The sequence below is a fragment of the Dendropsophus ebraccatus genome, chromosome 9, assembly GCF_027789765.1.
Source record: "Dendropsophus ebraccatus isolate aDenEbr1 chromosome 9, aDenEbr1.pat, whole genome shotgun sequence".
NCBI lineage: Eukaryota > Metazoa > Chordata > Amphibia > Anura > Hylidae > Dendropsophus > Dendropsophus ebraccatus.
In genome coordinates this window covers 80,230,623-80,254,067 of record NC_091462.1, presented here as the reverse complement: position 1 = coordinate 80,254,067, position 23,445 = coordinate 80,230,623, and the positions used below count along the sequence as shown (strand labels likewise).

At 43.8% G+C, this 23,445-nt stretch overlaps 1 protein-coding gene across 2 annotated transcripts; it reads left to right on the top strand.

The window, feature by feature from the left end:
• The first annotated feature begins 1,081 nt into the window (after positions 1-1,081).
• On the top strand, positions 1,082-22,624 carry NTAN1 (N-terminal asparagine amidase). 2 transcript variants are annotated; one of them, XM_069985410.1, is made up of 10 exons: positions 1,082-1,294; positions 3,988-4,090; positions 8,529-8,594; positions 10,264-10,369; positions 10,591-10,664; positions 16,678-16,731; positions 18,337-18,390; positions 18,882-18,979; positions 19,841-19,954; positions 20,860-22,623. In XM_069985410.1, exons 1-10 carry the CDS (start codon positions 1,214-1,216, stop codon positions 21,028-21,030), a joined length of 921 nt encoding a protein of 306 aa, XP_069841511.1. In that variant the 5' UTR covers positions 1,082-1,213; the 3' UTR covers positions 21,031-22,623. The 2 variants fall into 2 exon arrangements, with proteins under 2 accessions (XP_069841511.1, XP_069841510.1); XM_069985409.1 differs by lacking the exon at positions 1,082-1,294 and adding an exon at positions 1,562-1,664 and having other exon boundaries at positions 20,860-22,624.
• The last annotated feature ends 821 nt before the right edge of the window (positions 22,625-23,445 follow it).

Here is a 23,445-nt window from a genome sequence, read left to right as displayed (position 1 = left end):
TTTTCTCCTGTTGCTTTTGATCTTTCCCTTAACTAACCTGAGATTTTGCCCCCTTGTTTTTGTGTTCAAAATTTTTTTTTTTTATTAAAAACACTTCCCTCTTGAACCTTATTTAGTCCTTTAAAGGGAACCTGTCACCCCCCGTGCCGGGGTGACAGGCTCCCGACCCCCCGTTAGAGCCCCATATACTTACCTAATCCCGCCGGGTCCCGCTTCTGGAGGTGGTCGGGTGACGGAGATCTCAGCCGCTGCAGCCCGGCGCGCGCTGAGAGATGAGTCCAACACCCATAGAGAATGACGGGAGAGTCCAGCGCTCCGTCATTCTCTATGAGCGTTGGACTCATCTCTCAGCGCGCGCGCCGGGCTGCAGCGGCTGAGATCTCCGTCACCCGACCACCTCCAGAAGCGGGACCCGGCGGGATTAGGTAAGTATATGGGGCTCTAACGGGGGGTCGGGAGCCTGTCACCCCGGCATGGGGGGTGACAGGTTCCCTTTAACATATTTAAAGGTTTTGATCATGTCCCCACTTTCCCTCTTTATAGTATACAGATTTGATTCCTTAAAGGAATTCTGTACCGTGAATTACACTGCCCTATCTGAGCAGCAGACTACAACTCCCAGCAGGCTCTAATAGCTTTTAAATGTTTGGGCATGCTGGTAATTGTAGTTTTGTGACAATTGGAGAACCAAAGGTTGGAATTGCTGCCATACATTACACTTATCCGGTAAGGCTGGGTTCACACCTGCCTTGTATTTTCTGATTTGGAGCATAACATACACCAGCACTGGCTGAATCCCTGCACACTGGGCATAAACGCCACCGGCTAGCCTCATTGTCTCGGGCCTGCCATGGTGTTCAGGATTTTAGGCAATCTGACCCCATAATCATGGTTGTGGGTTTAGTTAATGGCGCTGACCACACATTATGTTATGGGATAATCTTAGCAGAACGGACGCCCAGCACCAGCACCCGCCTCCCTCCCGTCTGTCCCACCACATCCCACTGGCGATTTCCATGCCTGACTACAGCTCTGCATACCGTCTTGACAGTGCGCGCAGGAATGCCGGGAATTGTAGTCCTGCCCGCAGTGCTCGCCATTAGTCCCCTCCCACCACCGGACTACAACTCCCATGTTGCAGCGCTTGGCTGTCTAGGCTTGACGGAGCCGTTGTAGAGGAAGTTTGGCAGCAGTCATTGAGAGTTTTGTTGTCATGCCTCTGCTCATTGACAGCCGGAGGCTGGACGTCAGCCTGCCCGCCGCCCGGATACTACAGACGTGTCCTCAGCTGGAGGTGAGTGGCCGCACCGTGTCTGTGTGTGACCGGGGGCTTAGAGGCGTCTCTGTTATCGGGAGAGACTAGTGCAGCACTGGCTTGGGCTTCATAGGGATTTCTATCACTGTTCTCATCTGCGTTTGTGTGACATATTCTAATAGACCGTAATGCATCGATTTCTGCTGTGGAGCAGTGATCAGGTGGGCGGTTGCTGAGGTAACTGCGGGTTGCTAGATGACACTGCTGCAAAATTTAGTAACTTTGCAGTGGAGGATCCCATCATGCCATGGTTTCCTTGGCAACAGCACAGCCCCACCTTTGGCCTGCCCACCTGAGGTCACTTCTGGTTGGCACAGCATGGTGGTGGTGGTGGAGACTCCTCACCTGTGTATACTACTAAGACATCCTAATCCTCTGTATAGTCTATAATCTGCAGACAGCTCAGGTTATCAGATCCTTTAGGATTATAGGGGGAAATTCACACGCAGCAGATTCGTTGCAGTTCTATTCCTCTAAATGGGGGTTCTCGGGACCAGGGGCGTAACTTGAAATAGCTGGTATACCGTCAAGTGTAGTCATAACTACATAACTGCAAGCGCTGTTCAGGAGTGTGGAAGTTAAAGGGACATTTGCAAAACCCGGGAGGCCACCATGTGCTGCAAACGATGACAGTTCAGGGGGCCCAGTGTATTGCAGGAGCAGGCCATGGGGCCCCCTGATGTTGTGGGCCCCATAGCAGCCGCTATGGCTGCTATAGTGGTAGTTACGCCCCTGCTCAGGACTCCATGTGCATGTTGCAGATACAGCCCTGTTCACATGGATGGAAATGGTTTCTGCTTTCTGCAGTAAATCTGCTGAATGTAAATCCCCTTTATAAGGAGATCAGCTGTTTGTGTATGGATTGCACAGTGCCTGCTTACTGGAGCTGTGTGTCCTGGGGGTGCCCTGTCTGCCGGATGATGTGCTTGTCTGTACAGCTGCTGGCACCTCTCCCAGATACAGCGGCTATGCTGTCAGATAGCAGGGTGCCCAGGCATACTGTGCTGCCCCATGCTCAGTGCGGAGAGATGCAACTGTGCAGCTGGTATCACCATTGCCAAGACAACTGCCTCAGTATCACCCGGCCTGCAGCATATCTCACCCCACCCAGGGAATACTCCTGCATAACCCCATTAATATTTAGTGTGATGATAATATGCCTGGTGCCCACATTCCTGTTATACTGCAGCATCAGCTATTAGGGCACATGGACCAAATCTGTGCCCGATGACAGAACTGCACCATACTTGGCACCGATGTGGCACTTTAGCTTCCATCGATTTTAAGGGTGCTTTATAGCATGTAAAGAAGGGGCACTTCACTGCTAGTCCACCATCTCCTATTAAGGTCAATGGGAGCAAGGCTTTATAAGGTGACTCTGCATTGTTAGTGATAAGGAAACCAGTGGAGTTTGCGCTTTAAAAGCCGCAAGATACCTTTACGTAGCAGTGAATTGAATAATAAAGCCTTTTTTACCTTGGGCTGCGTTTACGCTGCATGTATAGCCTTTGTGTAGAGTGTGTTTGGAGGTTTCCCAATACACCACACACTTGCATCTCTCCTTTAACAAAGGGGCCACAATGATCCCTTTCTCATTCTCTGTGCTAGACTTGGTAACACGGCTTCATCCAGGTAACTTTTTGCACTTCCTATACAATATTGGGTGGTTGGAGTGAAGATGTGTCCAAAAAAACTGAAGGATAGTCTAGCACTTCTATGAATATACCCAGTAACCAGGCATTGGTAGTAAAATTTGTTTTTTTTTTTCGTTTTTTTTTTTTTTTAAAGTGTCACTGTTGTTTAAATTGTTTTTGCATAAATCAATTGTACAGGCGATTTTAAGATTTGTAATTGGGGTTATTAGGCGAAAAAAGCATTTTTATCATGAAAAATCAGTTTGAACCTCTCCCCCCTGTCTTCATGGATCTCTTATGGAGAGTTGAGGGGTGGAGGGAGATGAGGCACCAAAACAGGACAACAAAGAGTTAATTTACAGCTACATCACCGGGCTCTCTCCTCTGAAGCCAGCACTGACCTCTCTGACCTCTGAATACCGCTTTCACACAGGTCCTGCTGTGTAATCCTTTTTTTTCTGCTGCACTAATCTCCCTCCTCCACTCTCCATAGAAAAGAAAGGGGCATGTCTGATGCAACGAGACGCGATTTCCTGTTAATGAGCAGTGGATGATTGAGAGGAGGGGGGAGGGGACTTGGGGAAAGTCTTTATGAATGCAGATAATGGCATATTTGCCTAACAAACCCAATTACAAAGTTTCTTAAAACTTTGGACTATTGATTTCTGCAAAAAACAAAAAAAAAAAAAGACAGGGACTCTAACCTTAAAGGGAGCTTGTCCTCACTCTCATTCTGCCTGATCCGCAAGTCGAGTATTCCTTAGTGACATTTCCTTGTCCCTCCTGCCTTGATTGGTAATTTCTTTCCTTTTTGGGTATAGGAACAGATCTGTCAATCAAGACCAGTGGAAGGGGTAGATTACATGCTGCGACCACCCCGAAGACTTGTGGTTCAGGCATCCTGAAAGTGATGACAGGTTCCCTTTAAACATTGATGGCTGATCCTTACTGATTTTTGTGGGTGACATGTATGGCAGACATTTGTCCGTAGCAAAGTTCTCCGTGTTTTACTGCTTCTTTTACATGTGTAACCACTAGGAGAGAGCCAGGAACTTAAGAAGCCAGTCCACCCAGATTGTGGGAGCTGACAGATTTCTGTATGTGCAACAACGAGAACTGGCCGCAACAACACCAGATGACAGTACGTATCATTCTAATACCTGTACTATGTTACCCTTCTCAATCTGGATATGTCTTTCCTCTGCTCTTTGCTATATCAGGTGAGGACATGGACTGCGTAAAATGAGTTGTGAATTCACCAGTCGTGGGATCTTACAGAAAAGCATACAGGCATGCTTGTGTTCTGGGTATATAGTATATGTTTGCCGCATTGGCTGTATCCTATTCAGTGGTAGATGATCATCAGTTAGGAAGTGCAGACTGCAATAGACAGTAAATTATGCTATTCACTTCTCATTTTAGGCCACATTGGATATACACTCACCGGCCACTTTATTAGGTGCACCTGTCCAACTGCACGTTACCACTTAATTTCTAATCAGCCAATCACATGGCGGCAACTCAGTGCATTTAGGCATGTAGACACGGTCAAGACAATCTCCTGCAGTTCAAACGAGCATCAGTATGGGGAAGAAAGGTGATTTGAGGGCCTTTGAATGTGGCATGGTTGTTGGTGCCAGAAGGGCTGGTCTGAGTATTTCAGAAACTGCTGATCTACTGGGATTTTCACGCACAACCATCTCTAGGGTTTACAGAGAATGGTCCGAAAAAGAAAAAACATCCAGTGAGCGGCAGTTGGGCGGAAATGCCTTGTTGATGCCAGAGGTCAGAGGAGAATGGGTAGACTGGTTCGAGCTGATAGAAAGGCAACAGTGACTCAAATAGCCAACCGTTACAACCAAGGTAGGCAGAAGAGCATCTCTGGTGGTGGTGGTGTCATGGTGTGGGGAATATTTTCTTGGCACTCTTTGGGCCCCTTGGTACCAATTGAGCATCGTTGCAATGCCACAGCCTACCTGAGTATTGTTGCTGACCATGTCCATCCCTTTATGACCACAATGTACCCAACATCTGATGGCTACTTTCAGCAGGATAATGCGCCATGTCATAAAGCTAGAATCATCTTAGACTGGTTTCTTGAACATGACAATGAGTTCACTGTACTCAAATGGCCTCCACAGTCACCAGATCTCAATCCAATAGAGCATCTTTGGGATGTGGTGGAACGGGAGATTCGCATCATGGATGTGCAGCCGACAAATCTGCGGCAACTGTGTGATGCCATCATGTCAATATGGACCAAAATCTCTGAGGAAGCTTCCAGCACCTTGTTGTATCTATGCCACGAAGAATTGAGGCAGTTCTGAAGGCAAAAGGGGGTCCAACCCGTTACTAGCATGGTGTACCTAATAAAGTGGCCGGTGAGTGTATAATAGGAGTGTTACCCAGCATATATACTCATTGTGTCCATAGACCCCCATGCTTGTGTTTGCCAAAAAGCCACCAACAGCTAACGCATTACAGGCTTTATTTTTTTATTGGCCATGGCCAAGAGCAAGGTAGACCTGAAAAGCGTCGGCCATTGGTAGTCCTGACTCTTAACTGCAGAAGCTGCCAAAATAGAGCTCAGCTTTTAGCTCTGGTAAAATCAAAGAGGAGCTGTGATTCGTTGCTGTGGGGAGTTTTCACCAGTGTAAATTTTACACCCTTTGGTAAACTACACCCTTATTGTATGAGACTTAAAAAAAAAAAAAAAAAAAAAAAAAAAAAAAAAATCACAATTTTTTTTTTTTGCATAAATGGACTTTACTCAATGAGTGGTGTAGTGTATATTATGTCACAGAGAACTCGGTCCACATTTTAAATATAGCTTTATTTTCACCACCTCGCTGTGTAAATCTGTCTGCCAACTGTATGCAGACGACATGGCTGGGCAGAAAAAAATTACACGACTCGAGTCCCCATGTCTACATTACACTGGAAAGCTAGAGTTTCTTGCTGTGGGAAATAGGATGATTTTTTTTCTTTAGTCTGCTGAATGTTACAAGCTGTAACCTTAATCCTCCGCTATTCTGTGCACGTAGCTGACAGGGCGTGTTGTCTGCGGCTGACACCAGTCTGAGTGACAGCAGCATAGGGGGCAGCTCTGTGGACTGGAGAGCGCTTTGTGGGACAGTTGCCTTGTAAATACTTTATATGAGCTGTTTATAAGAAATAGGATAGGAAAAAGGAGTTAACAGCATTACTGACCGCCTGATGTCATGTTCACACTTGGCAGTTATAAACCTCACCCATCTAGTGTTAGTAGTTAGAAAATCAAATTTTTATTTTATTTTTTATTGTACTGATATGCTAGTTCCAGGCACCTGCCATTGCTTTGCTTCTTCTTTTCCTGATATGGTGTGGGTCTTATGCTGGAAACCACATATCCCACGATGACCCAAGTCTTCCTCAGCTTTAACCTCTGCCCCTCCAGCTCCTATCCTTTTGCTAACCCAGCCTCATGGATGGCTTTGATATTGGGTTGTACAATGGGGGCTGACTTTTCTGGGACCAGACATGTCTCTTTTTTTGGGGGGGGGACTGATAAAAGACCAAATATCTGCATGGAGGGAGCATAGACTGCAGTTTGACAGGAAGGGAGACGCCTAGTGGCCATATGTATAACATTGATTTAAATATAGAAACTTAAAGTGACCTGTACACAATCTACCCCCCCCCCCCCCCCCCCCAAACTGCTTGTACTGTCAGATAGCTGCTTTTAATCCAGTTGGCGATGCAGTTATTGCCCTAAAAAACTAATTTTAAACTTGCAGCCCTGTGTCAAATTGGTGCGGTGTACAGTGTCTGTGCCCTAGGATTGCGACACCTCCCCTCCCCGCCCGCTTTATTATTAGGAATGCCCCTGGAATATTTTCTCCTGTTCATCACCTGTGTGAACACTGCACATGTGCTGGATCGTTAAGGCATCTGTGCAGTCTTTAGACAGGTGATGAACAGGAAAAATGGTGAAGAGGGTGAGTTAAAAGTTTAACTCACCCCCTTTCCTGTTCTAAAATAAAACACATAAAAACAAACCTATTATATATTGTAGAGTGCGTAGTTGTCCGATTTAGTAAAACATAACAATATTACAGCCATTTGTTGAACGGTGTAAACAAAAAGAGGATAAAACGCATAGATTGCTGTTTTTTTTTTTTTGTTTGTCACATTATCAAAAAAAATTAAAATCAAGAAAACATTCCCATCTCAATAAATATGATTATAATTAGAAATGAGCGAACCGGGTTCAGGTTCGAGACGATCCTGCTGAACTTGGATAAAGCTCTAAGGTTGTTGGGAAAACATGGATACAGCCAATGACTATATCCATGTTTTCCACATAGCCTTAGGGCTTTATCCAACTTCAGCAGTTACCGCTAATCAAATGCCAAAAGTTCGGGTTCGGATCGACTCGAGCATGCTCCAGGTTCACTCATCTCTAATTATAATAAAAACCAGAGATTGTGATGCAAAACAAAATGACTCCCCAAGCAGCCCTATAGGTGGAAAAACAAAAGCTATTTGGCACTTAGAAGGTGAGGAGATAAAAACAAAACTCAAATATGAAAAATGGCCTGGTTATCGGGGCCAAAATAGGCGGCAGAGGCAAGGGGTTAAAGCGACATTTAATTCTGCAGTAATTTGAGGGGCAAAGTACCAGATTTGTGCCAAAAAAAACTTCCCCTTTGGAACAAGTAATAGTCTATCAACGCCAATAAGCTAATGTGGCTGGGATAAAATAGGGGGCGCTATCAGTGATGACAGGGGTGTCAGGAAGGGTTCAACCTGATACAGCATGATAAAGGGTGGATGTTCTGCAGATAGTTGCCCACTCCTGGCCATTACAGCAGTCTTCAGTCATATATTGCGGTGATGGCTTTATAGCTTGCTGACAGCAGTAAGGAGTATTGTAATAAATAATATTTAAAAACTATGTCATAAAAGCAAATGGTGAAAGACGGCAGAACGGTGAAAATTTTTTCCTTATTGCGAAGCATTAGCATTTTAAAGGGAATATATCATGAAAAGTAGCTGCAGAGCACCGGAGCCCAGGATAAGCATCGCTTTGATGTCAATTTTAGCAATTCTTTCCTACAAAGCTAGGATATACTGTGGTGTCAAGGCAGCTCTCGTGGTTGTAGCTTTGGTCCGTGTAGTGCTGTCATAGATTTTTACCATAATGATGAATTGTACATTTTTTTATTATGAGGTTTCTAAAAGTAACTATACAGAAATGTCTCAATCCTTGTCATTAGTGCAATAATATATTTATAATGACTGGAGCTCTACTTTTCTAGTACAGATCTCTGAATCTCTTGGGACCCTTTATTCAGCTCTCATTGACATAAATTTTAGCTGTACAAACCTTTATATAAGGTGCTCCCCCTAATGGTAACTGCAAGCAGAGAGAAACTGTGTAGCCTTCGCTTTGTACCTGCACAGGATTCATGATACATGGAAGTGAGGGGGGAGCAGTATGTTACCACAGCATACAGTACATCTCAGTGAGGATTTGCTCATTTGTTATTGAGTTGATAATATTACAGGAATCTAATGGAAGTTTTCTCCTTTTCTAGGTTCAATTTCCATTCTCGGATCGGAAGATGCAACAACTTGTCACATCATTGTTCTTAGACACACAGGTACCAAGACTAAGCAGCCAGAATACTCCAGTGACAGAGAAAATACTGTAGAGTTAGTGCTTAAAGGCTCAGTCCGCATCTGCATTGTGGCTTCCAACTTAAAGGAAAACCATCAGCAGGTTCATGCAGACAAACCTGCTCATAGCTCTCGGTAGCCCCTTACCTCCTCTTCCCATTCTACGCTTGTAAGTCCCGCCATTTTCACTAACTTTAAACCTAAAGGAATATGTAAATTAGTATGTTAGGCGCACTGTTCGCCCTGCCCTTTGCCTCCTATATTCACGCCTACTTATACATATTAAGACCGGGCCTGTTTATGCATACTTTAAGTATATGGGAATGTAGGAGACAACAGGCGTGGAGGAACGTCCCCAGTGTTCCTAACATACTACTTTACATATTTCTTTAGGTTTAAAGTGTGTGTAAACGGTGGGACTTGCAAGCATCGGAGGAGCAGCGAAGGGAAGAGGCAGTAAGGGGCTACCGGGAGCTATGTGCAGGTTTGTTTGCACGGACCTGGGGTCTGATTCTGTTTAGGTTTCAGACAGTCAAATAAGCTGCTCATGCAGCGCTTGTTACTTTTGACAAACATGATCGAATCTGCTTTCGGACACAACAGTCCAAGAGCTAAGCTCCCTTTCACACATCCGTGTGCAAGCAATAATATACAGCCCTTGTTTTGGCTACATAGCATGTAATGAACTCTTAGTGTGACATACGTTGCTGCATCACAATTCATTATGATTTAGTAAGCTCCCAAATGCCAAGACTACTACACTACTGAACTGACAGCTTTATTTGAGAGGATAGGACCAGGGCTAAACTGTTTGCCAGTATAAAACACAAAGGCACTTCCATAGTTGCCTAACCAATCACAGCACAACACTCCGTATTGCTATGCCTTGACAGTGCTAATGAAAGTTGAACTGAACATGTTCTGGTGGAGGATAATTTACAGATGACGTGTAGAGGAAAAGGGGCCACTGATGCATTGGGGTTACAAGGTGCTGTGTGAGCAGAAATGCAATAAACAGAAGCAACAATAAAGTGGTTACATCACACTGCAGCACTGTGGACATACATCAGTAGATACACTACTATTTACACAAGGGACAGCTGCCCTGGGCTTTATTTTCGTGGTCCGAGATGAAAGGGAAGCCTTGATTTACCTTTTGTGTATAAACCTTAGTAGGCAAACTGGTTCAGCACAGCCCAGTTTCTCTCTCTCATTATATGGAGGGAAGTTGTTTTAAAGCGAATGCCCGTGCTTCATGCCCGTACGTGGGAACCGGGCAGCAGTTAAAAAAAAAAGACTGCGGCACCGGCATCCCCATGCCGGCACCAATCTATTCATGTAAAAAACACAAAGGGGTGTACCTAGTGATACATTGGCTTTAAAGGTGCAGCTGCTACAGCTATACCTTGCATATTTGCATAGTTAGGTACATCCCTGCTATAGACATTACCTTGGTTTGGGATTTGGATAACTATTACTGGATCTTTGTGAGCAGGTTTTGACTATTGATGGTCAGTCCCTTACAACAAGAGTATTTGCAAAATGTAGCATGGAACACTGCTGTCTCAGGTTTTTTTTTACCGCAAGTACATAACATATCACAAATGTTCTATATATTGAAAAAACATTAACAATATTTGTTTTTGCTGTTAGGAAGTGGGGCCACTTGTTTAGCTCACTGTGATGGATCGGATTCTGAGAACGAGGTGGCAGCCATTGTGCAGGCTGTTAAGTCCCTAACAAAGACCACTGATGGAAGGTGAGTTATAACACTCTCTATCTACATGGAGCAGGAATTTTCCACCTCCATAAAAATTATGTATAGATAACGTTGGATTTGTTCAAAAACAATACTTGGAGTTGTAGTTTTGCTCCAAAGTCAGAGCCACTAGGGAAAAGCTGTTCCATGGTGTAGTGTTTGGAGCATGTTCACATTGTCTTTGAGCTGTTACAATAAGGTTTTTCATTTTTAAATACCAGGTTTGAACTTCACATGGTCGGTGGGTTCAACGATCAACGCCAATTGTCAATGAAACTATCACGTCAGCTTCTTAGTAAGTTAATTCATTGTAAGTAACATAGGCTAGACAGGAATGGCTGTATTCCTGTATTTTCTTGATCTTTGCTATTAAATATGCACTGCTGTAGAACCACGGGGGGTTCAAGACATACTTAATAATGTTTATAACTGAAAATAGAGGTCACTGGCACTACTCTTTGTTTATGGCTTATATGTGTTATGCTGCCATTCATAGAGGGCTATGATAAAATTGCCTTTGGGGTGCTCCTTTACATAGATATATAAGTAATCCAAGTATGCAAGAAAGAAAGATAAGGGCACTCACCCATATATGGCAAAATTCTCCTTTATTCAAAAGATGTGCATTTTAAAAGTCCGTGCAAACATCTCTCATGCGGGCAGACGCCAAACCACCTTCACGCCGTGAAGGTGGTTTGGCGTCTGCCCGCATGAGAGATGTTTGCACAGACTTTTAAAATGCACATCTTTTGAATAAAGGAGAATTTTGCCATATATGGGTGAGTGCCCTTATCTTTCTTTCTTGCATACTTGGATTAATAATGTTTATATGTACTAAAGCATTGCTATCACCAATATCTGTGTATAAGCTGACACATTATGTTCAAACCTCTATATTAGTACAACTTTTGGTGTTGGGTCCAGGGGCATGACATTTTAACCACCATGAGAGCTCATTTATAAACCGTACAGTAATGAACCAGGGGTAAGGATAGGGTCCTATTACACAGGACAATTATTGTGCGAAAAATTGTTATATTGTTCAAATTTAAACAATAATCTTTCTGTGTGTATGCAGAATGCTCAAAGAAATTTTGTCTCTCCTGTAATGTTATGACTCTTGAAAAAGGAACCGGTACGGTACCGAAACGCGTTGGTCTTTTTAATAAACTTTTATAGTTTTACATTATTCATCTGGTCACCATTAGTCGGACCTGCGCCTGGATCCCCGTTGTTGGAGTTTAGTGGTGGTTTTCCTCAAAGAAATATTTGATTGCATGTTTTAAGCTGACCATTGTTAATCGTTCGCTAAATGTACACGTCATTCGTCCTTTTACTGGGCTCAGAAGAAGTAATTGGTCATAGTAACGCTCATAATGCAGGGCTCCAGACTAAAAAATTTACCTAGGAGCCATTGGCTCCTAACCTGAAAAATTTAGGCGCCAAATAGAATATTTGGTCGCCAACATTTGAAACCATGTAAAATTAATGTTATGGGACTTACTGTGTGCAGAGGCCACGGCAGCCTCCTCCTCCTTTACTGTGTGCAGAGGCCGCAGCAGCCTCCTCCTCCTTTAGATTCTCTCTTTTCTTAGTTTGAAAACGTTCAACATGGAAACTTGCAACTTGACAACCATATCCAGTCTGACAACCATATACAGTCTGACAACCATATACAGTCTGACAACCATATACAGTCTGACAACCATATACAGTCTGACTCAGTACTTCAGCTGCACTTGGCTAGCCTTTTAATGAGGCTTACTCTTCTGAACTTGAACTTAAAGGGAACCTGTCGACCCCCGTGCCGGGGTGACAGGCTCCCAACCCCCCGTTAGAACCCCCTTTACTCACTTAATCGCGCCGGGTCCCGCTTCTGAAGATGGTCGGGTCCCGGAGATCTCAGCCGCTGCAGCCCGGCGTGCGCTGAGAGATGAGTCCAACGCTCATAGAGAATGACAGGAGAGTCCAGCGCTCTGTCATTCTCTATGAGCGTTGGACTCATCTCTCAGTGTGCGCGTCGGGCTGCAGCGGCTGAGATCTCCGTGACCCGACCATCTTCAGAAGCTGGACCAGGCGGGATTAAGTGAGTAAAGGGGGTTCTAACGGGGGGTTGGGAGCCTGTCACCCCGTCACCGGGGGTGACAGGTTCCCTTTAAAAGCTTGCAACAGTCTATACATACTGAGCTAGACTTATGACTGCAGCCATAGTGACCCCACACAAGATGTGTATATAGATAGATATATCTCTCACCTAGTGACTAATGCAAGTGACCCCCTACAATACTGACACCTGAGGGGCCCTGATAATAATAATAATTGTGCATATATCTATCTCCCAGTGTCTGCAGCCAGTTTGCCCCACACTTATAGATGGCCCCCTCCCCTTATAGATGACCCCCTCTACCACCATTATAGATACCCCCTCCTCCCCCCCATTATAGATACCCCCTCTTCTCCCCCCCATTATAGATGGCCCCCTCCCCTTATAGATGACCCCCTCTACCCCCATTATAGATGCCCCCTCCTCCCCCCCCCATTATAGATGCCCCCTCTCCCCCCCCCATTATAGATGCCCCCTCTTCTCCCCCCCCTTATAGATACCCCCTCCCCTTATAGATGCCCCCTTTCCCCCCCCATTATAGATGCCCCCTCTTCTCCCCCCCTTCCCTTGAAGATGGCCCCCTCTCCCCCCCTTGAAGATGGCCCCCTCTCCCCCCCTTATAGATGGCCCCCTCTCCCCCCATTATAGATGCCCCCCCCCCTTTCCTCTATGCTAAGCAATATTTAAAAAAAAACAAACACACAAACTCACCTGACAACCCGCTCCCCCGGCGATCCTCTTCTTCTTCGGACGCTGTCCCCGGCTGATGCGCGGCTGCCGGGGGTGTCCCATCCTATCCCCGGCAGCGCGGCGCGTCAGTGAGCTCCTGTACGCCGGGGCTGTGACTTCTGACACAGGAAGCGTCTCTGACGCGCGCTTCCTGTGCCGGAAGTCAGGGCCCCAGGCAGCTCACTGATGCGCCGCGCTGCCGGGGATAGGACGGGACACCCCCGGCAGCCGCGCATCAGCCGCGCATCTTAAAGAGACAGCGCGCCGCCGCCGGGGCCAGTCGCAAATGGCGCCCAGATTAATAAATCTGGGCGCCATTTGCAAAATGTCGGTCGCATTGGCGACCATTTTGGTCGCCATCTGGAGCCCTGTAATGAATGACTATCGTTGTGTGTGTTATGGTGAACGATTTCAGATTGTTCCCAAAAGCTCCTTTTTATGATCAATAATCGTTAAAAATCTCTGTGTCCAATCCAGGTCAATGCAGTCCGAAAGTCAAACATTCATCCAGCATCCAGTCAAATAACACTTCTTTAAAGTGGGAACAGGTTTCTACTCCATAACTGACTCTTGTCATGGTAGGATTTGTCATCGTCTTCTTTTATAATGTATGTCTGGCAGTAATGTTTCTGCTTCTAAGAAGAATAAAGAGAAGGCGTTAATTGACTGGATGCTGGATGAAATCTCTTCTTTTGCCTTTCACAATACACTAATATTTTATGAGCTGTGCTGGATGAGCAGACCTTGTTACACTGGCCATACACAATAGATAGCAGTCAGCATTGGGAGTATGCCCGCAGCCTATGCCACCCTCCACATAAAAAAAATGTCTAGTCTTCATTGGGAAAAGATAGCTGTCCACCACATGATCATTTGTCCATCAAATGCCCAGTGTGAATATTATGGAATTATATGTCATTCAATGCCAGTTATACTAGTGTAGTTCACTCCCTGGCTTACATCACTATAGTCTATAGGGCTGCCTGGACAGAAGGATTGACAGCAGGAAAGCGCAGTGTGCTGATCCCCATTAGTTTTGTGTTAAATAAAAAAATTGTCCCTGAAATGTGAAGTGGTTTTCCCATCTTTCAAAGTTATTCCCTATCCACAGGATAAAATATAACTATCTGATTGCAAGGAGTCTTCTGCCAATTCGCGAACTAAGAACTAAAGTGGCTGTTAGAATGGGGTTGTGGGTTGTGCATGTGCGCTGCGCCATTCCTTCTCTATGGGAGCCACAGAAATGGCCAACTCTGTACCCAGCTATCTCCAGCAACTCACCTAGAAAATAAGTGGAGCAATGGCATGCATGCACAACCCACCGCTTCATTATAAGGGTATGTACACACCGAGTAAAACAGGCGAAAAGTTCCGCTGCGGAATCCCGCCTGCCTCAGTGTGCCATAGCCCATCTATGGGAGAACAAGTGCTCCTGCGCAGCTGCCACTCAAAAAAGTGACATGCCACTGCTTTGGGTGGAGAGCAGTGGCTGCGGAGGAGCGTGCACCCCCCCCCCATTGAGATGCTATGACACACTGAGGCAGGAATAATTTGCGGCGAAGAGTTCCGCCACGGAATTAAGTCTATTTTACTCAGTGTGAGCATACCCTTACAGGGACTTGGCGTCCTAGTAGACAAAGTGATTTATTTTTTTTAATTCTTTATTTATAAGATTTTTTTATACAGGCTACAAAACATGAATTTCAGCAATCCAAAAACAAAAGGTTTACATAGCTAGTGAGAGTAGCCAAGAATACACAACGTGAACATCAACAACCATGAAGGCTGCTAAAGCAAAAAATATACTTAAAGAGAAAATAGAAGAAAACCTGTGTGGGAGCAAAGGAAGAAGGAAAAAAAGGGGGTGGAGAGAAAGAAAAGAAAAAAAAAAAGGGGGGGGGGGAAGAATAATAGGGAACCTGAACCATCCACACGACTGTTTCTGGGGCTGTCACTATATTGTCAACAATTGCTGACAGTCCGTAGACCCCTCAAAGACAGTCCAGGACGTCCAATCAGAGTTGAATTTATCAGATCTTTCCTGCAGGAATGCCGTCAACTCTTCCATCCTCTGTATATCTTTCACCTTCCGGATCCAATGACCCACTGGAGGGATCCTAGACTTCCATTGAGCTGGGATGCAGACTCTAGCTGCATTGACTAGAAATTTTAGTGAAGACTTTTTGTATTGTTTTATAGGGATATCTGAAAGGTGTAATAAAAAGTGGGCCGGGGTGTTTGGAATCTGGTAATGCAGCTTAGTGCTAATGACGTCATGGACACCCTCCCAGAAGGGGCGTATGACAGGGCGGGACCAAAAGACTTAAAATAATGTTCCCTCCTCCACTCCGCAGCGCCAACAAGTAGAAGGCACATCAGGGAAGATCTTATGTAATCCAGTGGGCACATAATACCATCTGGCCAACAATTTATATCCTGCCTCCTGGAATTTACTAGCTATCGAGGATTTGTGAGTAAACTGATATACCCTCTCCAACTGTTCTGTGAAGGAAGCGTTCAAATCATCCTCCCATTTGCCACAAAAGGAGGGTGAAAACCTTCAGGGGGAGAGATGAGGAGAGAGTAAAATATAGAGAGGGAATGTTGCAAGGAGTCAGAGCCCAGATACATAGTTTCAAAGAAGTCACAGTTGAGAAGATGGTTCAGGGCAAGAAATGTGTCAGCTGTCTAATCCTCCAATCACCTAAGGTATTTGGTGCTCTAATATCCAATAGTTCTTGGGGAGTGAGCCATCTATTATTGTGAAGGAAGTCCTTCGCCCTACATGTGCTTGCCGTCTGCCAGGACCTAAAGGACCCTGATAATTCCGGGCCAACCTGTGGATTACCCGATATCTGGAAAAGTGGGGAGGGTCTGGGAGAAATGCCTTCCTCAGGAAAAACTTTTTGGTAGGTCACAAGCGTCGGACCTATAGATGGATGCTGGGAAAATTTTCCCCAGGTGCAAAGGGTGGATGCAGGGGAGAGAAGTGAGTGGCACGTTGGTAAACGATTGTTCCAGGCGAACCCATTTTTGTTCCGATAAACGATTGCAAACGAGCACCTTTGGGAACAACTTTAAATTATTCATCAGAATACATGTTAGTTATGATTGTAATTGCGATCCTTCATATACTCTTGTCTACGAAGGAGCGATGTGTACATACACCGAAAGATTTGCTAAGGATGATTTTATGGTCCGCTCAAAAGATATGATCAATGACCTAGTTACAAATCTTCATTAGTTGTTTGTTTGTTGCCTGCATACACACAAAGATTATCGCTTAAATTTGACCAATATAGCGTTTTTTTTGCCCTTAGGACAGGGTTCTTGGGCGCAGGAATCAGACCCCCAGAAATTACATAGAATGCAATGGAATCTACTTATAAGTCCACTTTCCGAATGTATGCACTTTGTGTATAGTCTGTCACTCCTATTTAGTTCAATAACAGAATTCTATATTCCTATTTTGTAGAAGCGTTTCATAGACAGCAGGAGGATGTCCACCTAGTCACATTTTGTGTTACAGGTATGTGACTTTAACTATTTTCCTCTTTTGTTGATTGTACTTGAAAGGGATAGAACAATATAGTAATGATATGGTCCCATTGCCTTTTTGCTTATAAGGTAATGTCTGAGATAAAGTAGCAAGTGGCCTGTGACCTATGAGTATCTATCTATCTATCTATCTAATCTATCACATTAGGAGGAGCACAGAATAGACAGGTTTCTGCAGCTTCCATCACGCTCAGTAGTACATCTCTCCTTATTAAAGGGTACTTGAATTGTTCTTCAGATTAGGCATGGAGAGACGCATTCCATGCTGGACTGTGGGGTTAAAGGGGTTTTAAAATGGTACTCTGGAGACTCAAAAAATATATTATTTTTTGCTAATACATTGCCTGATTAGGGTATATTCACACGAACGGACTTGCAGCGAGATTCTCGCTGCGAGTCCGGCAGGTCCTGGCAGTTCCCACACACTATATACTCGCTGCGGTCTGAATGACAGTCAGTGTGTTGCCCAGCCGCAGCCACTGATTGGCCGGACGGGAGAGCCGGGCGGGAGCAGAAGGGGTTAAGGGCGGTAGAATTACATACTCGCTGCGCTCGTTCAGACCGCAGCGAGTATATAGTGTGTGGGAACTGCCAGGACCTACCGGACTCTCGCTGCGAGTCCGTTTGTGTGAATATACCCTTAAAGTTATATCATTTTGTAATATACATTCCTTTAAATTAATGTGTGTATATATACTGTGTGTATATATATATGTGTGTGTGTGTGTGTGTGTGTGTGTGTGTGTGTATATATGTATATAAAAAAAATATATATATTATATATATATATATATATATATATAATATATATTTTTTTTTTCTTTCTTTATTACATATGCACCTCTGAGTGTCAGCAGTGATGAGCATGGCTGCCACCAACGTTTGTGTTAAGAACTGCAGGGCTATCTAAGTCATACAGTTCCTGATCTCTTGCTTTGCTCTAGCACTACCGTACAGCAATCTATAGAGCAGATTCCCGTTGCCCCTGTATACTGCATATTCTTATATACAGCACCCGGGGGGAGGGAGGCTGCCTGACATGACTGCAGTGTGCAACAGCATCTGTACAGCAAGCTGTGATTGCTATTACCGCTCACTGTGCTAGAACCACAGTACCTTGGTTCCCTCTAGTGGTGGGCAGTCAGAATTGTATCATCTAACCCTATGCCTGTTTGTAGGGAACCAGAAGATTTGGGGCCTTGTCCTCTAAGTGTCTCTTTAAGCTTTGCTTACCTACCACTGCTGTTCCAATGGTGCCTGCTTACTGCTGCTCTTCATTATCTGGTGTTCATTTAAACAAAAAGGAAATGGCTGCTCAGCTAATCATTGGCTTAGGCAGGTCACCACTCTGGTCATGATTGGCTGAGCAGCAGGACCTCGTCTGATGAATGTCAGTGTTAGGGGATTGCAGAGGTTGAGTACTGGACAATTCCTTTAAAAAGGCATTTTGTTAAATGTGGGATATTTTGTGATGAACATGGATGCCTACAGCTCTGACATTATAGTTGACTTATAAGGATGTGTGAAAACATTATGTGGTCTTAAGACAACCCAGTATCATTGTCATTTATCTCAGATATCAATGATAAGAAGGAGAACGGTATTCACCTTCCAGTTATTTATGGCATAGGTAAGTAGGTGCTACTCACATGGACATAACTGCATTATATATATTTGGGGGGGGGGGGGGCATAGGCAAAGGGTTTTTTTTTTTCTTCCAAGCTGTGACATCCTTACAATCTTAATTTAAATGTACTTTCACTTTTAATTCGCTCCAGATTTAATCAGTATAAATAAATGGCTGAAATCCACAGCAGAGTAAGTACATGTGAATGTACTCAGATTATTGGAATAGGATAGTCTGGCAAGCACAATCTAATGTAATATTCAGTCTTCACCAACAGGTGGCAATGCAGGCAGCAGTGTCCCCTACCTATGGTACTGCAGCTGTAACAAAACTACAGCCGTCAGGCCATGATGGGAGTTGTTAGTGGTTTTACAGCTGCTGGAGAGCCACAGGCTGAGGGACCCTTCCATACAGACTGTCTAATAATAGAACAGCTGAAACAGCAGCAACGCATGAGCATCTGCCGTAACCCATTCTGGTTATTCTTCATTCAGCAGTAAATGTTAAAACAGGAGAAATTTCCAAAGCAACATTCCAGGACCGGCAGCCAGATGAGGAATTACGCTCTGCATACATCCTGACAGGAGGACATGTAAGTGTACTTAGATTTAAACATCTACTAAGTGAGAGTGGGCTTTATCATTTACATTGCTCAGCACTTCTCTTTAATGCACTCCATGCTACTGCTGCTTCTGAGGGTGTGCACAGGAGGACAGGATTCTCTAGAAGAATACTAGACCTCGTAGAAGCCAAACTCCACCCAATAGTTCAGGGACAACTTAAAATTAGAACTGGAGCCTGCAAGGAGGAAAACCAGAAAAACAATATCATATACATGCTATATGATGTCCAGAAATAGATTAATAGCACTGTATGCAGGATCATTCTTCCCATCAAATGTGACAGGACTGGTATTGGTTGTTGTCATTTACACCTTGATCTGTGCTTTACACACACACACATGTACATCATTTTATAATACAAAATAAAACAACATGGCTGGAGAGTAACTAAGGGCCTTATTGTTCAAAAAATCGTTAGATCAGTTGGATTTGAATGATAATCGTTAATCGTAACAGGCAACGATTAAATGACCAACAAGAAATTGTTGATCGTTTGATAGAATCTGGACCAATTTTTAGCGTTAATCGTTCACAAATCGTTCTAACATCATTCCCCAGTCTATTAGCCAGGAAAGGGTGAGCGCAAGAACGACTGTAAGTAACCATCATTGTCCTGTGTAATAGGATGAATGATTAAGATCGCTCGTCATAATGATGAATTATCGTTAATCGCTGAAAAATCGTCCCGTGTAATACCACCCTTCTGTGTAAACCTGTGTGGTCACCTAAAGGTCCCACAATGCACTGCTTTCTTTTAACAGACTATCTAGATATTAGCTGGAACATTATGGACTGTTGGACTGTTATTACTTTTGTTGTCTTGGTCTTAGATGGTGAATATTTATGATGCTAAAACTGAGCAGTTAAACATTGGACCTTATTCCTGGCAACCTTTCCCAAACATTGATTTTTGGCTGAATCAGGACGACAGGCAGATCCTGGAAGTGAGTATCCAGTGGACTCATGCCTTAATTTTAAAGAGGTACTCCAGAGAAAGAAATGAAGAAGAGTACCTGTCATTAAAAATAACTGGTGACATGTCGTCAGGCACGTCAAAAGTTATTGATTGCAGTGGGTCAAGATGGCTGGGAAGAGAGCGTGGTAGCTGTACGAAAGTTATCCAGATTTGTAAATTACTTCTCTTTAAAAAAAAACCTCAAGTCTCCCAGTGCTTATCAGCTGCTGTATATTATGCAGGAAGTGGTGTATTCTGTCCAGTCTGACGCAGTGCTCCCTGCTGCTACACATGTCCATGTCGGGAACTGTCCAGAGCAGGAGATATTTACTATGGGGATTTGCTACTGCCCTAGACAGTTCCTGTCACGAACAGAGGTGGCAGCAGAGAACACCGTGTCAGACTTGAAAAAATACACCACTTCCTGCAGGACATACAGCAGCTGATAAGTACTGGAAGGCTTGTTCATTTCTAACCATGAATAACCTCTTTAATAAGGAACTGCTATGGTAATAAGTTTGATCTGAATATTTGGGCAGCATACAACCCCCTGCATCAGCTGAAAATAAAATAATCAGCATCAGCTTTTATAAAATGTGTCATAATGGGGTACCTGGGCCAACAGTGGAAAACAACTGGGGAATGACTTGCTGACCGGGTTCTATTCTGGATTGATCTGTTGATCTGTTTGTGTAGTATTTAGACCCAGTTTAGGTGAAATAATAAAAATCCCTCCATATGGTAGTTAGGCCTTTTCTGTACACCCTTATAGCAGTTAGCTGTATAGTATAAATGCATAATATAGTAATATACAGTTTTGCAGCCACAGGTTGGGGAAGACTGCTCTACATAAACTTGCTGTATTCTACTTACTATTCTTCTCTTCTTTTTCAGTGCTTTTCCACGTCTCCACAGGCAGAACCTCCACATTTTGTCCAACATATAAAATCTTCACTCCAGTATCTGAAGGACAATCCGCATCCTCAAGTATCTGTATTTCCAAATGGAAAGCCTCGCTCATATAAGAAAAAAGTAGATGGGCAATGGGAAAGGATAAAAAACTGATTATAAATTGCAGCTTATGTTACCATTAGAAAAAGGGTCTACTTTTTCCTTTTATTTTATTTTTAGAAACAGCAGCACTCTTGTTCCATGAGCCCTGCCTGGTATTGCAGCTCCGCTCCATCCACCTGAGTGCCTCTGTTTTTAGGGAACAAGAAGTAAACCTTATTTTGGACAATCCTACCTTTCCTATTTATGCATATCCTGTCCTAAACCATATGGACCATGATACTTTGTCTATGCAACTTTCCAGGGCCAGAAAGAAATAATAGCTAAACACTGCTTACACCAGAATCTTTGTTTTTATTTGGTTTACAGCCAATACCAGTGTTAAATTTGTATTTAAAGGAAATCTCTCAGGCCTAGGTGCTCAGAGCTCAAGTGTCAGAGGTGGTGCTGAGCTGCAGTATGTTAACATTTAGTATGTTAAAGGAGAAGTCCCATGAAACTAAAAAATGACAGGAAGGCAGGGGGTGCGGGAACATTATTATTTTATTTGTATAGGGAACATAAACAATGTACACTTGTCTATACTCGTGCCTTGTACCGCTGCTCCCGGGTCTCGCTGACAGCCGCTCCTCCAGCAGCAAAGTCACGTACCTGGTTGATCGATTGTCCGCTCAGCCAATAAGGGGCTGGATGAACAGGCAACGGAGGCACGGGTAAGTATACTTTGTTTATTATGTTCCCACAACCCCTTGCCTTCCTACCTTTTTTTCCTGGGACTTCTATTTTAATGTCTTCCCTTAGCCCCATTGGCAGCACAAGGCATAGGGTATTATTGCCACTATTAGCCCATGAGATGAGGGAATGTTTTTATGAAACAAAATTAGCATAACTCCTCCTCAGGAGTAGATAGTTGATCTAGCATCTATGGCCAATGAGTATATTAAAAATTATCTAATAGAGAGGGAGTCTGTGCTGCCATAGGGACTAAGGGAAAACATATTAACATACTAAATGTTCATTTCCCTAACGCCCCAATGGCTGCATGGGGAATCAGTAAGTAGACCCCCCACAAGGAGGGCCCTCCAGCACTGCAGCACTTAAAACAGACCTAGCAAACGTCCAAGACTGTAATGCCCCTAACCTATAAGGTTTAATAAAGGTCAGTGGTGGAGACCATGTTGCTGACTGGCAAATCTGGTCCAGTGGTACAGAACTTCTCGCTGCCCAAAAGGTGGAATGCACCCTGGTGGTGGTAAACCCGTAGTGGAATAGGAGAGCACAATGCACTCACAGATCCATTTTGCGATTTACTTTTTCATGCCGTTTCCCCTTGTTTTTTCACTGAAAAAGAACAAAAATGTTTTCCTCCTGCCAGAATATTATAGTTCTTCAGAGATATATATTCAAACATATGCAGGTATCCAAAGAAGAATAGTCAGTAGATTCTGTTCAGGGTCTGTTCATGGTTGGAGGAACAGTGGATTGGTTGATCTCAAAGTTAGCACATTTTGGAATGAAGGCTGAAAGGAAGCGTAGATTTTGTATATATTCCGAAAAGGTGGTGTAAGGTTTTTCCCCAGTCAAAGCCTGCAGCTCTGACACTCTCTTGGTTTAGATAATAGCAAATAGGAAAAGTGTCTGGCAGATGGTCCAGATTTATCAAAGTGTGTAAAACAGAAACTGGTGTAAACTGCCCATAGCAACCAATCACAGCTCAGGTTTCATTTTACCAAAGCTGAGAACTGAGCTGTGATTGGTTGCTGTGGGCAGTTTACACCAGTCTCTATTTTACACACTTTGATAAATCTGGGCCATAGATTTTAAATATTTAACTTTTAAAAGGTTCAATTGGCTGGAACACCCTCCAGAACCTTAAGTATGATTTATTGGTCACCTCACTACTATCCAATACCTGACAATACAAAACAGAAAACCCTCTCATTTCCAGTGAGGGCTCTTCAGGCTACAGACTGTTTTGAATGCAGTTTTGAGTCCTTACACACCAGATTCTGCTTCAACTGCAACCTAGAAAATTCCCTGACTCAATATCATCAGCCGAAAAAAAACAAGATCTCTTTGTCCAGAAGGGCATCACCCCTATTACTAAAGCTTGGTCCTACCTGATCTTCATTAATACCCTCAGTATAATTGAAGTTGGGAAAAATACATATGCCAGTTAAAACCTCCAAGGGATCGCTGTGGAATCCGCAACCATTGTGTTGTCTGAGCTGTACGAAGACCAGAAAGTCATCCGTTTGGCATTCTTTCTCGTGGCCATTGGGTCTTTTTTTGATAGACCCCCATCTGGTGAATTGAGTATGTCGTCTTTCAATGAAAAAAAAGTGTAGATTATCAAAAGTTTTCTCCAAACAAGCTGGGTTACACAAAAAATGTTTGTGAGGCAAGCCGTATTGTCTGTAGAAAAATAAGTGAATTCATTGGACTATATATATTGTACTATACTGAGAC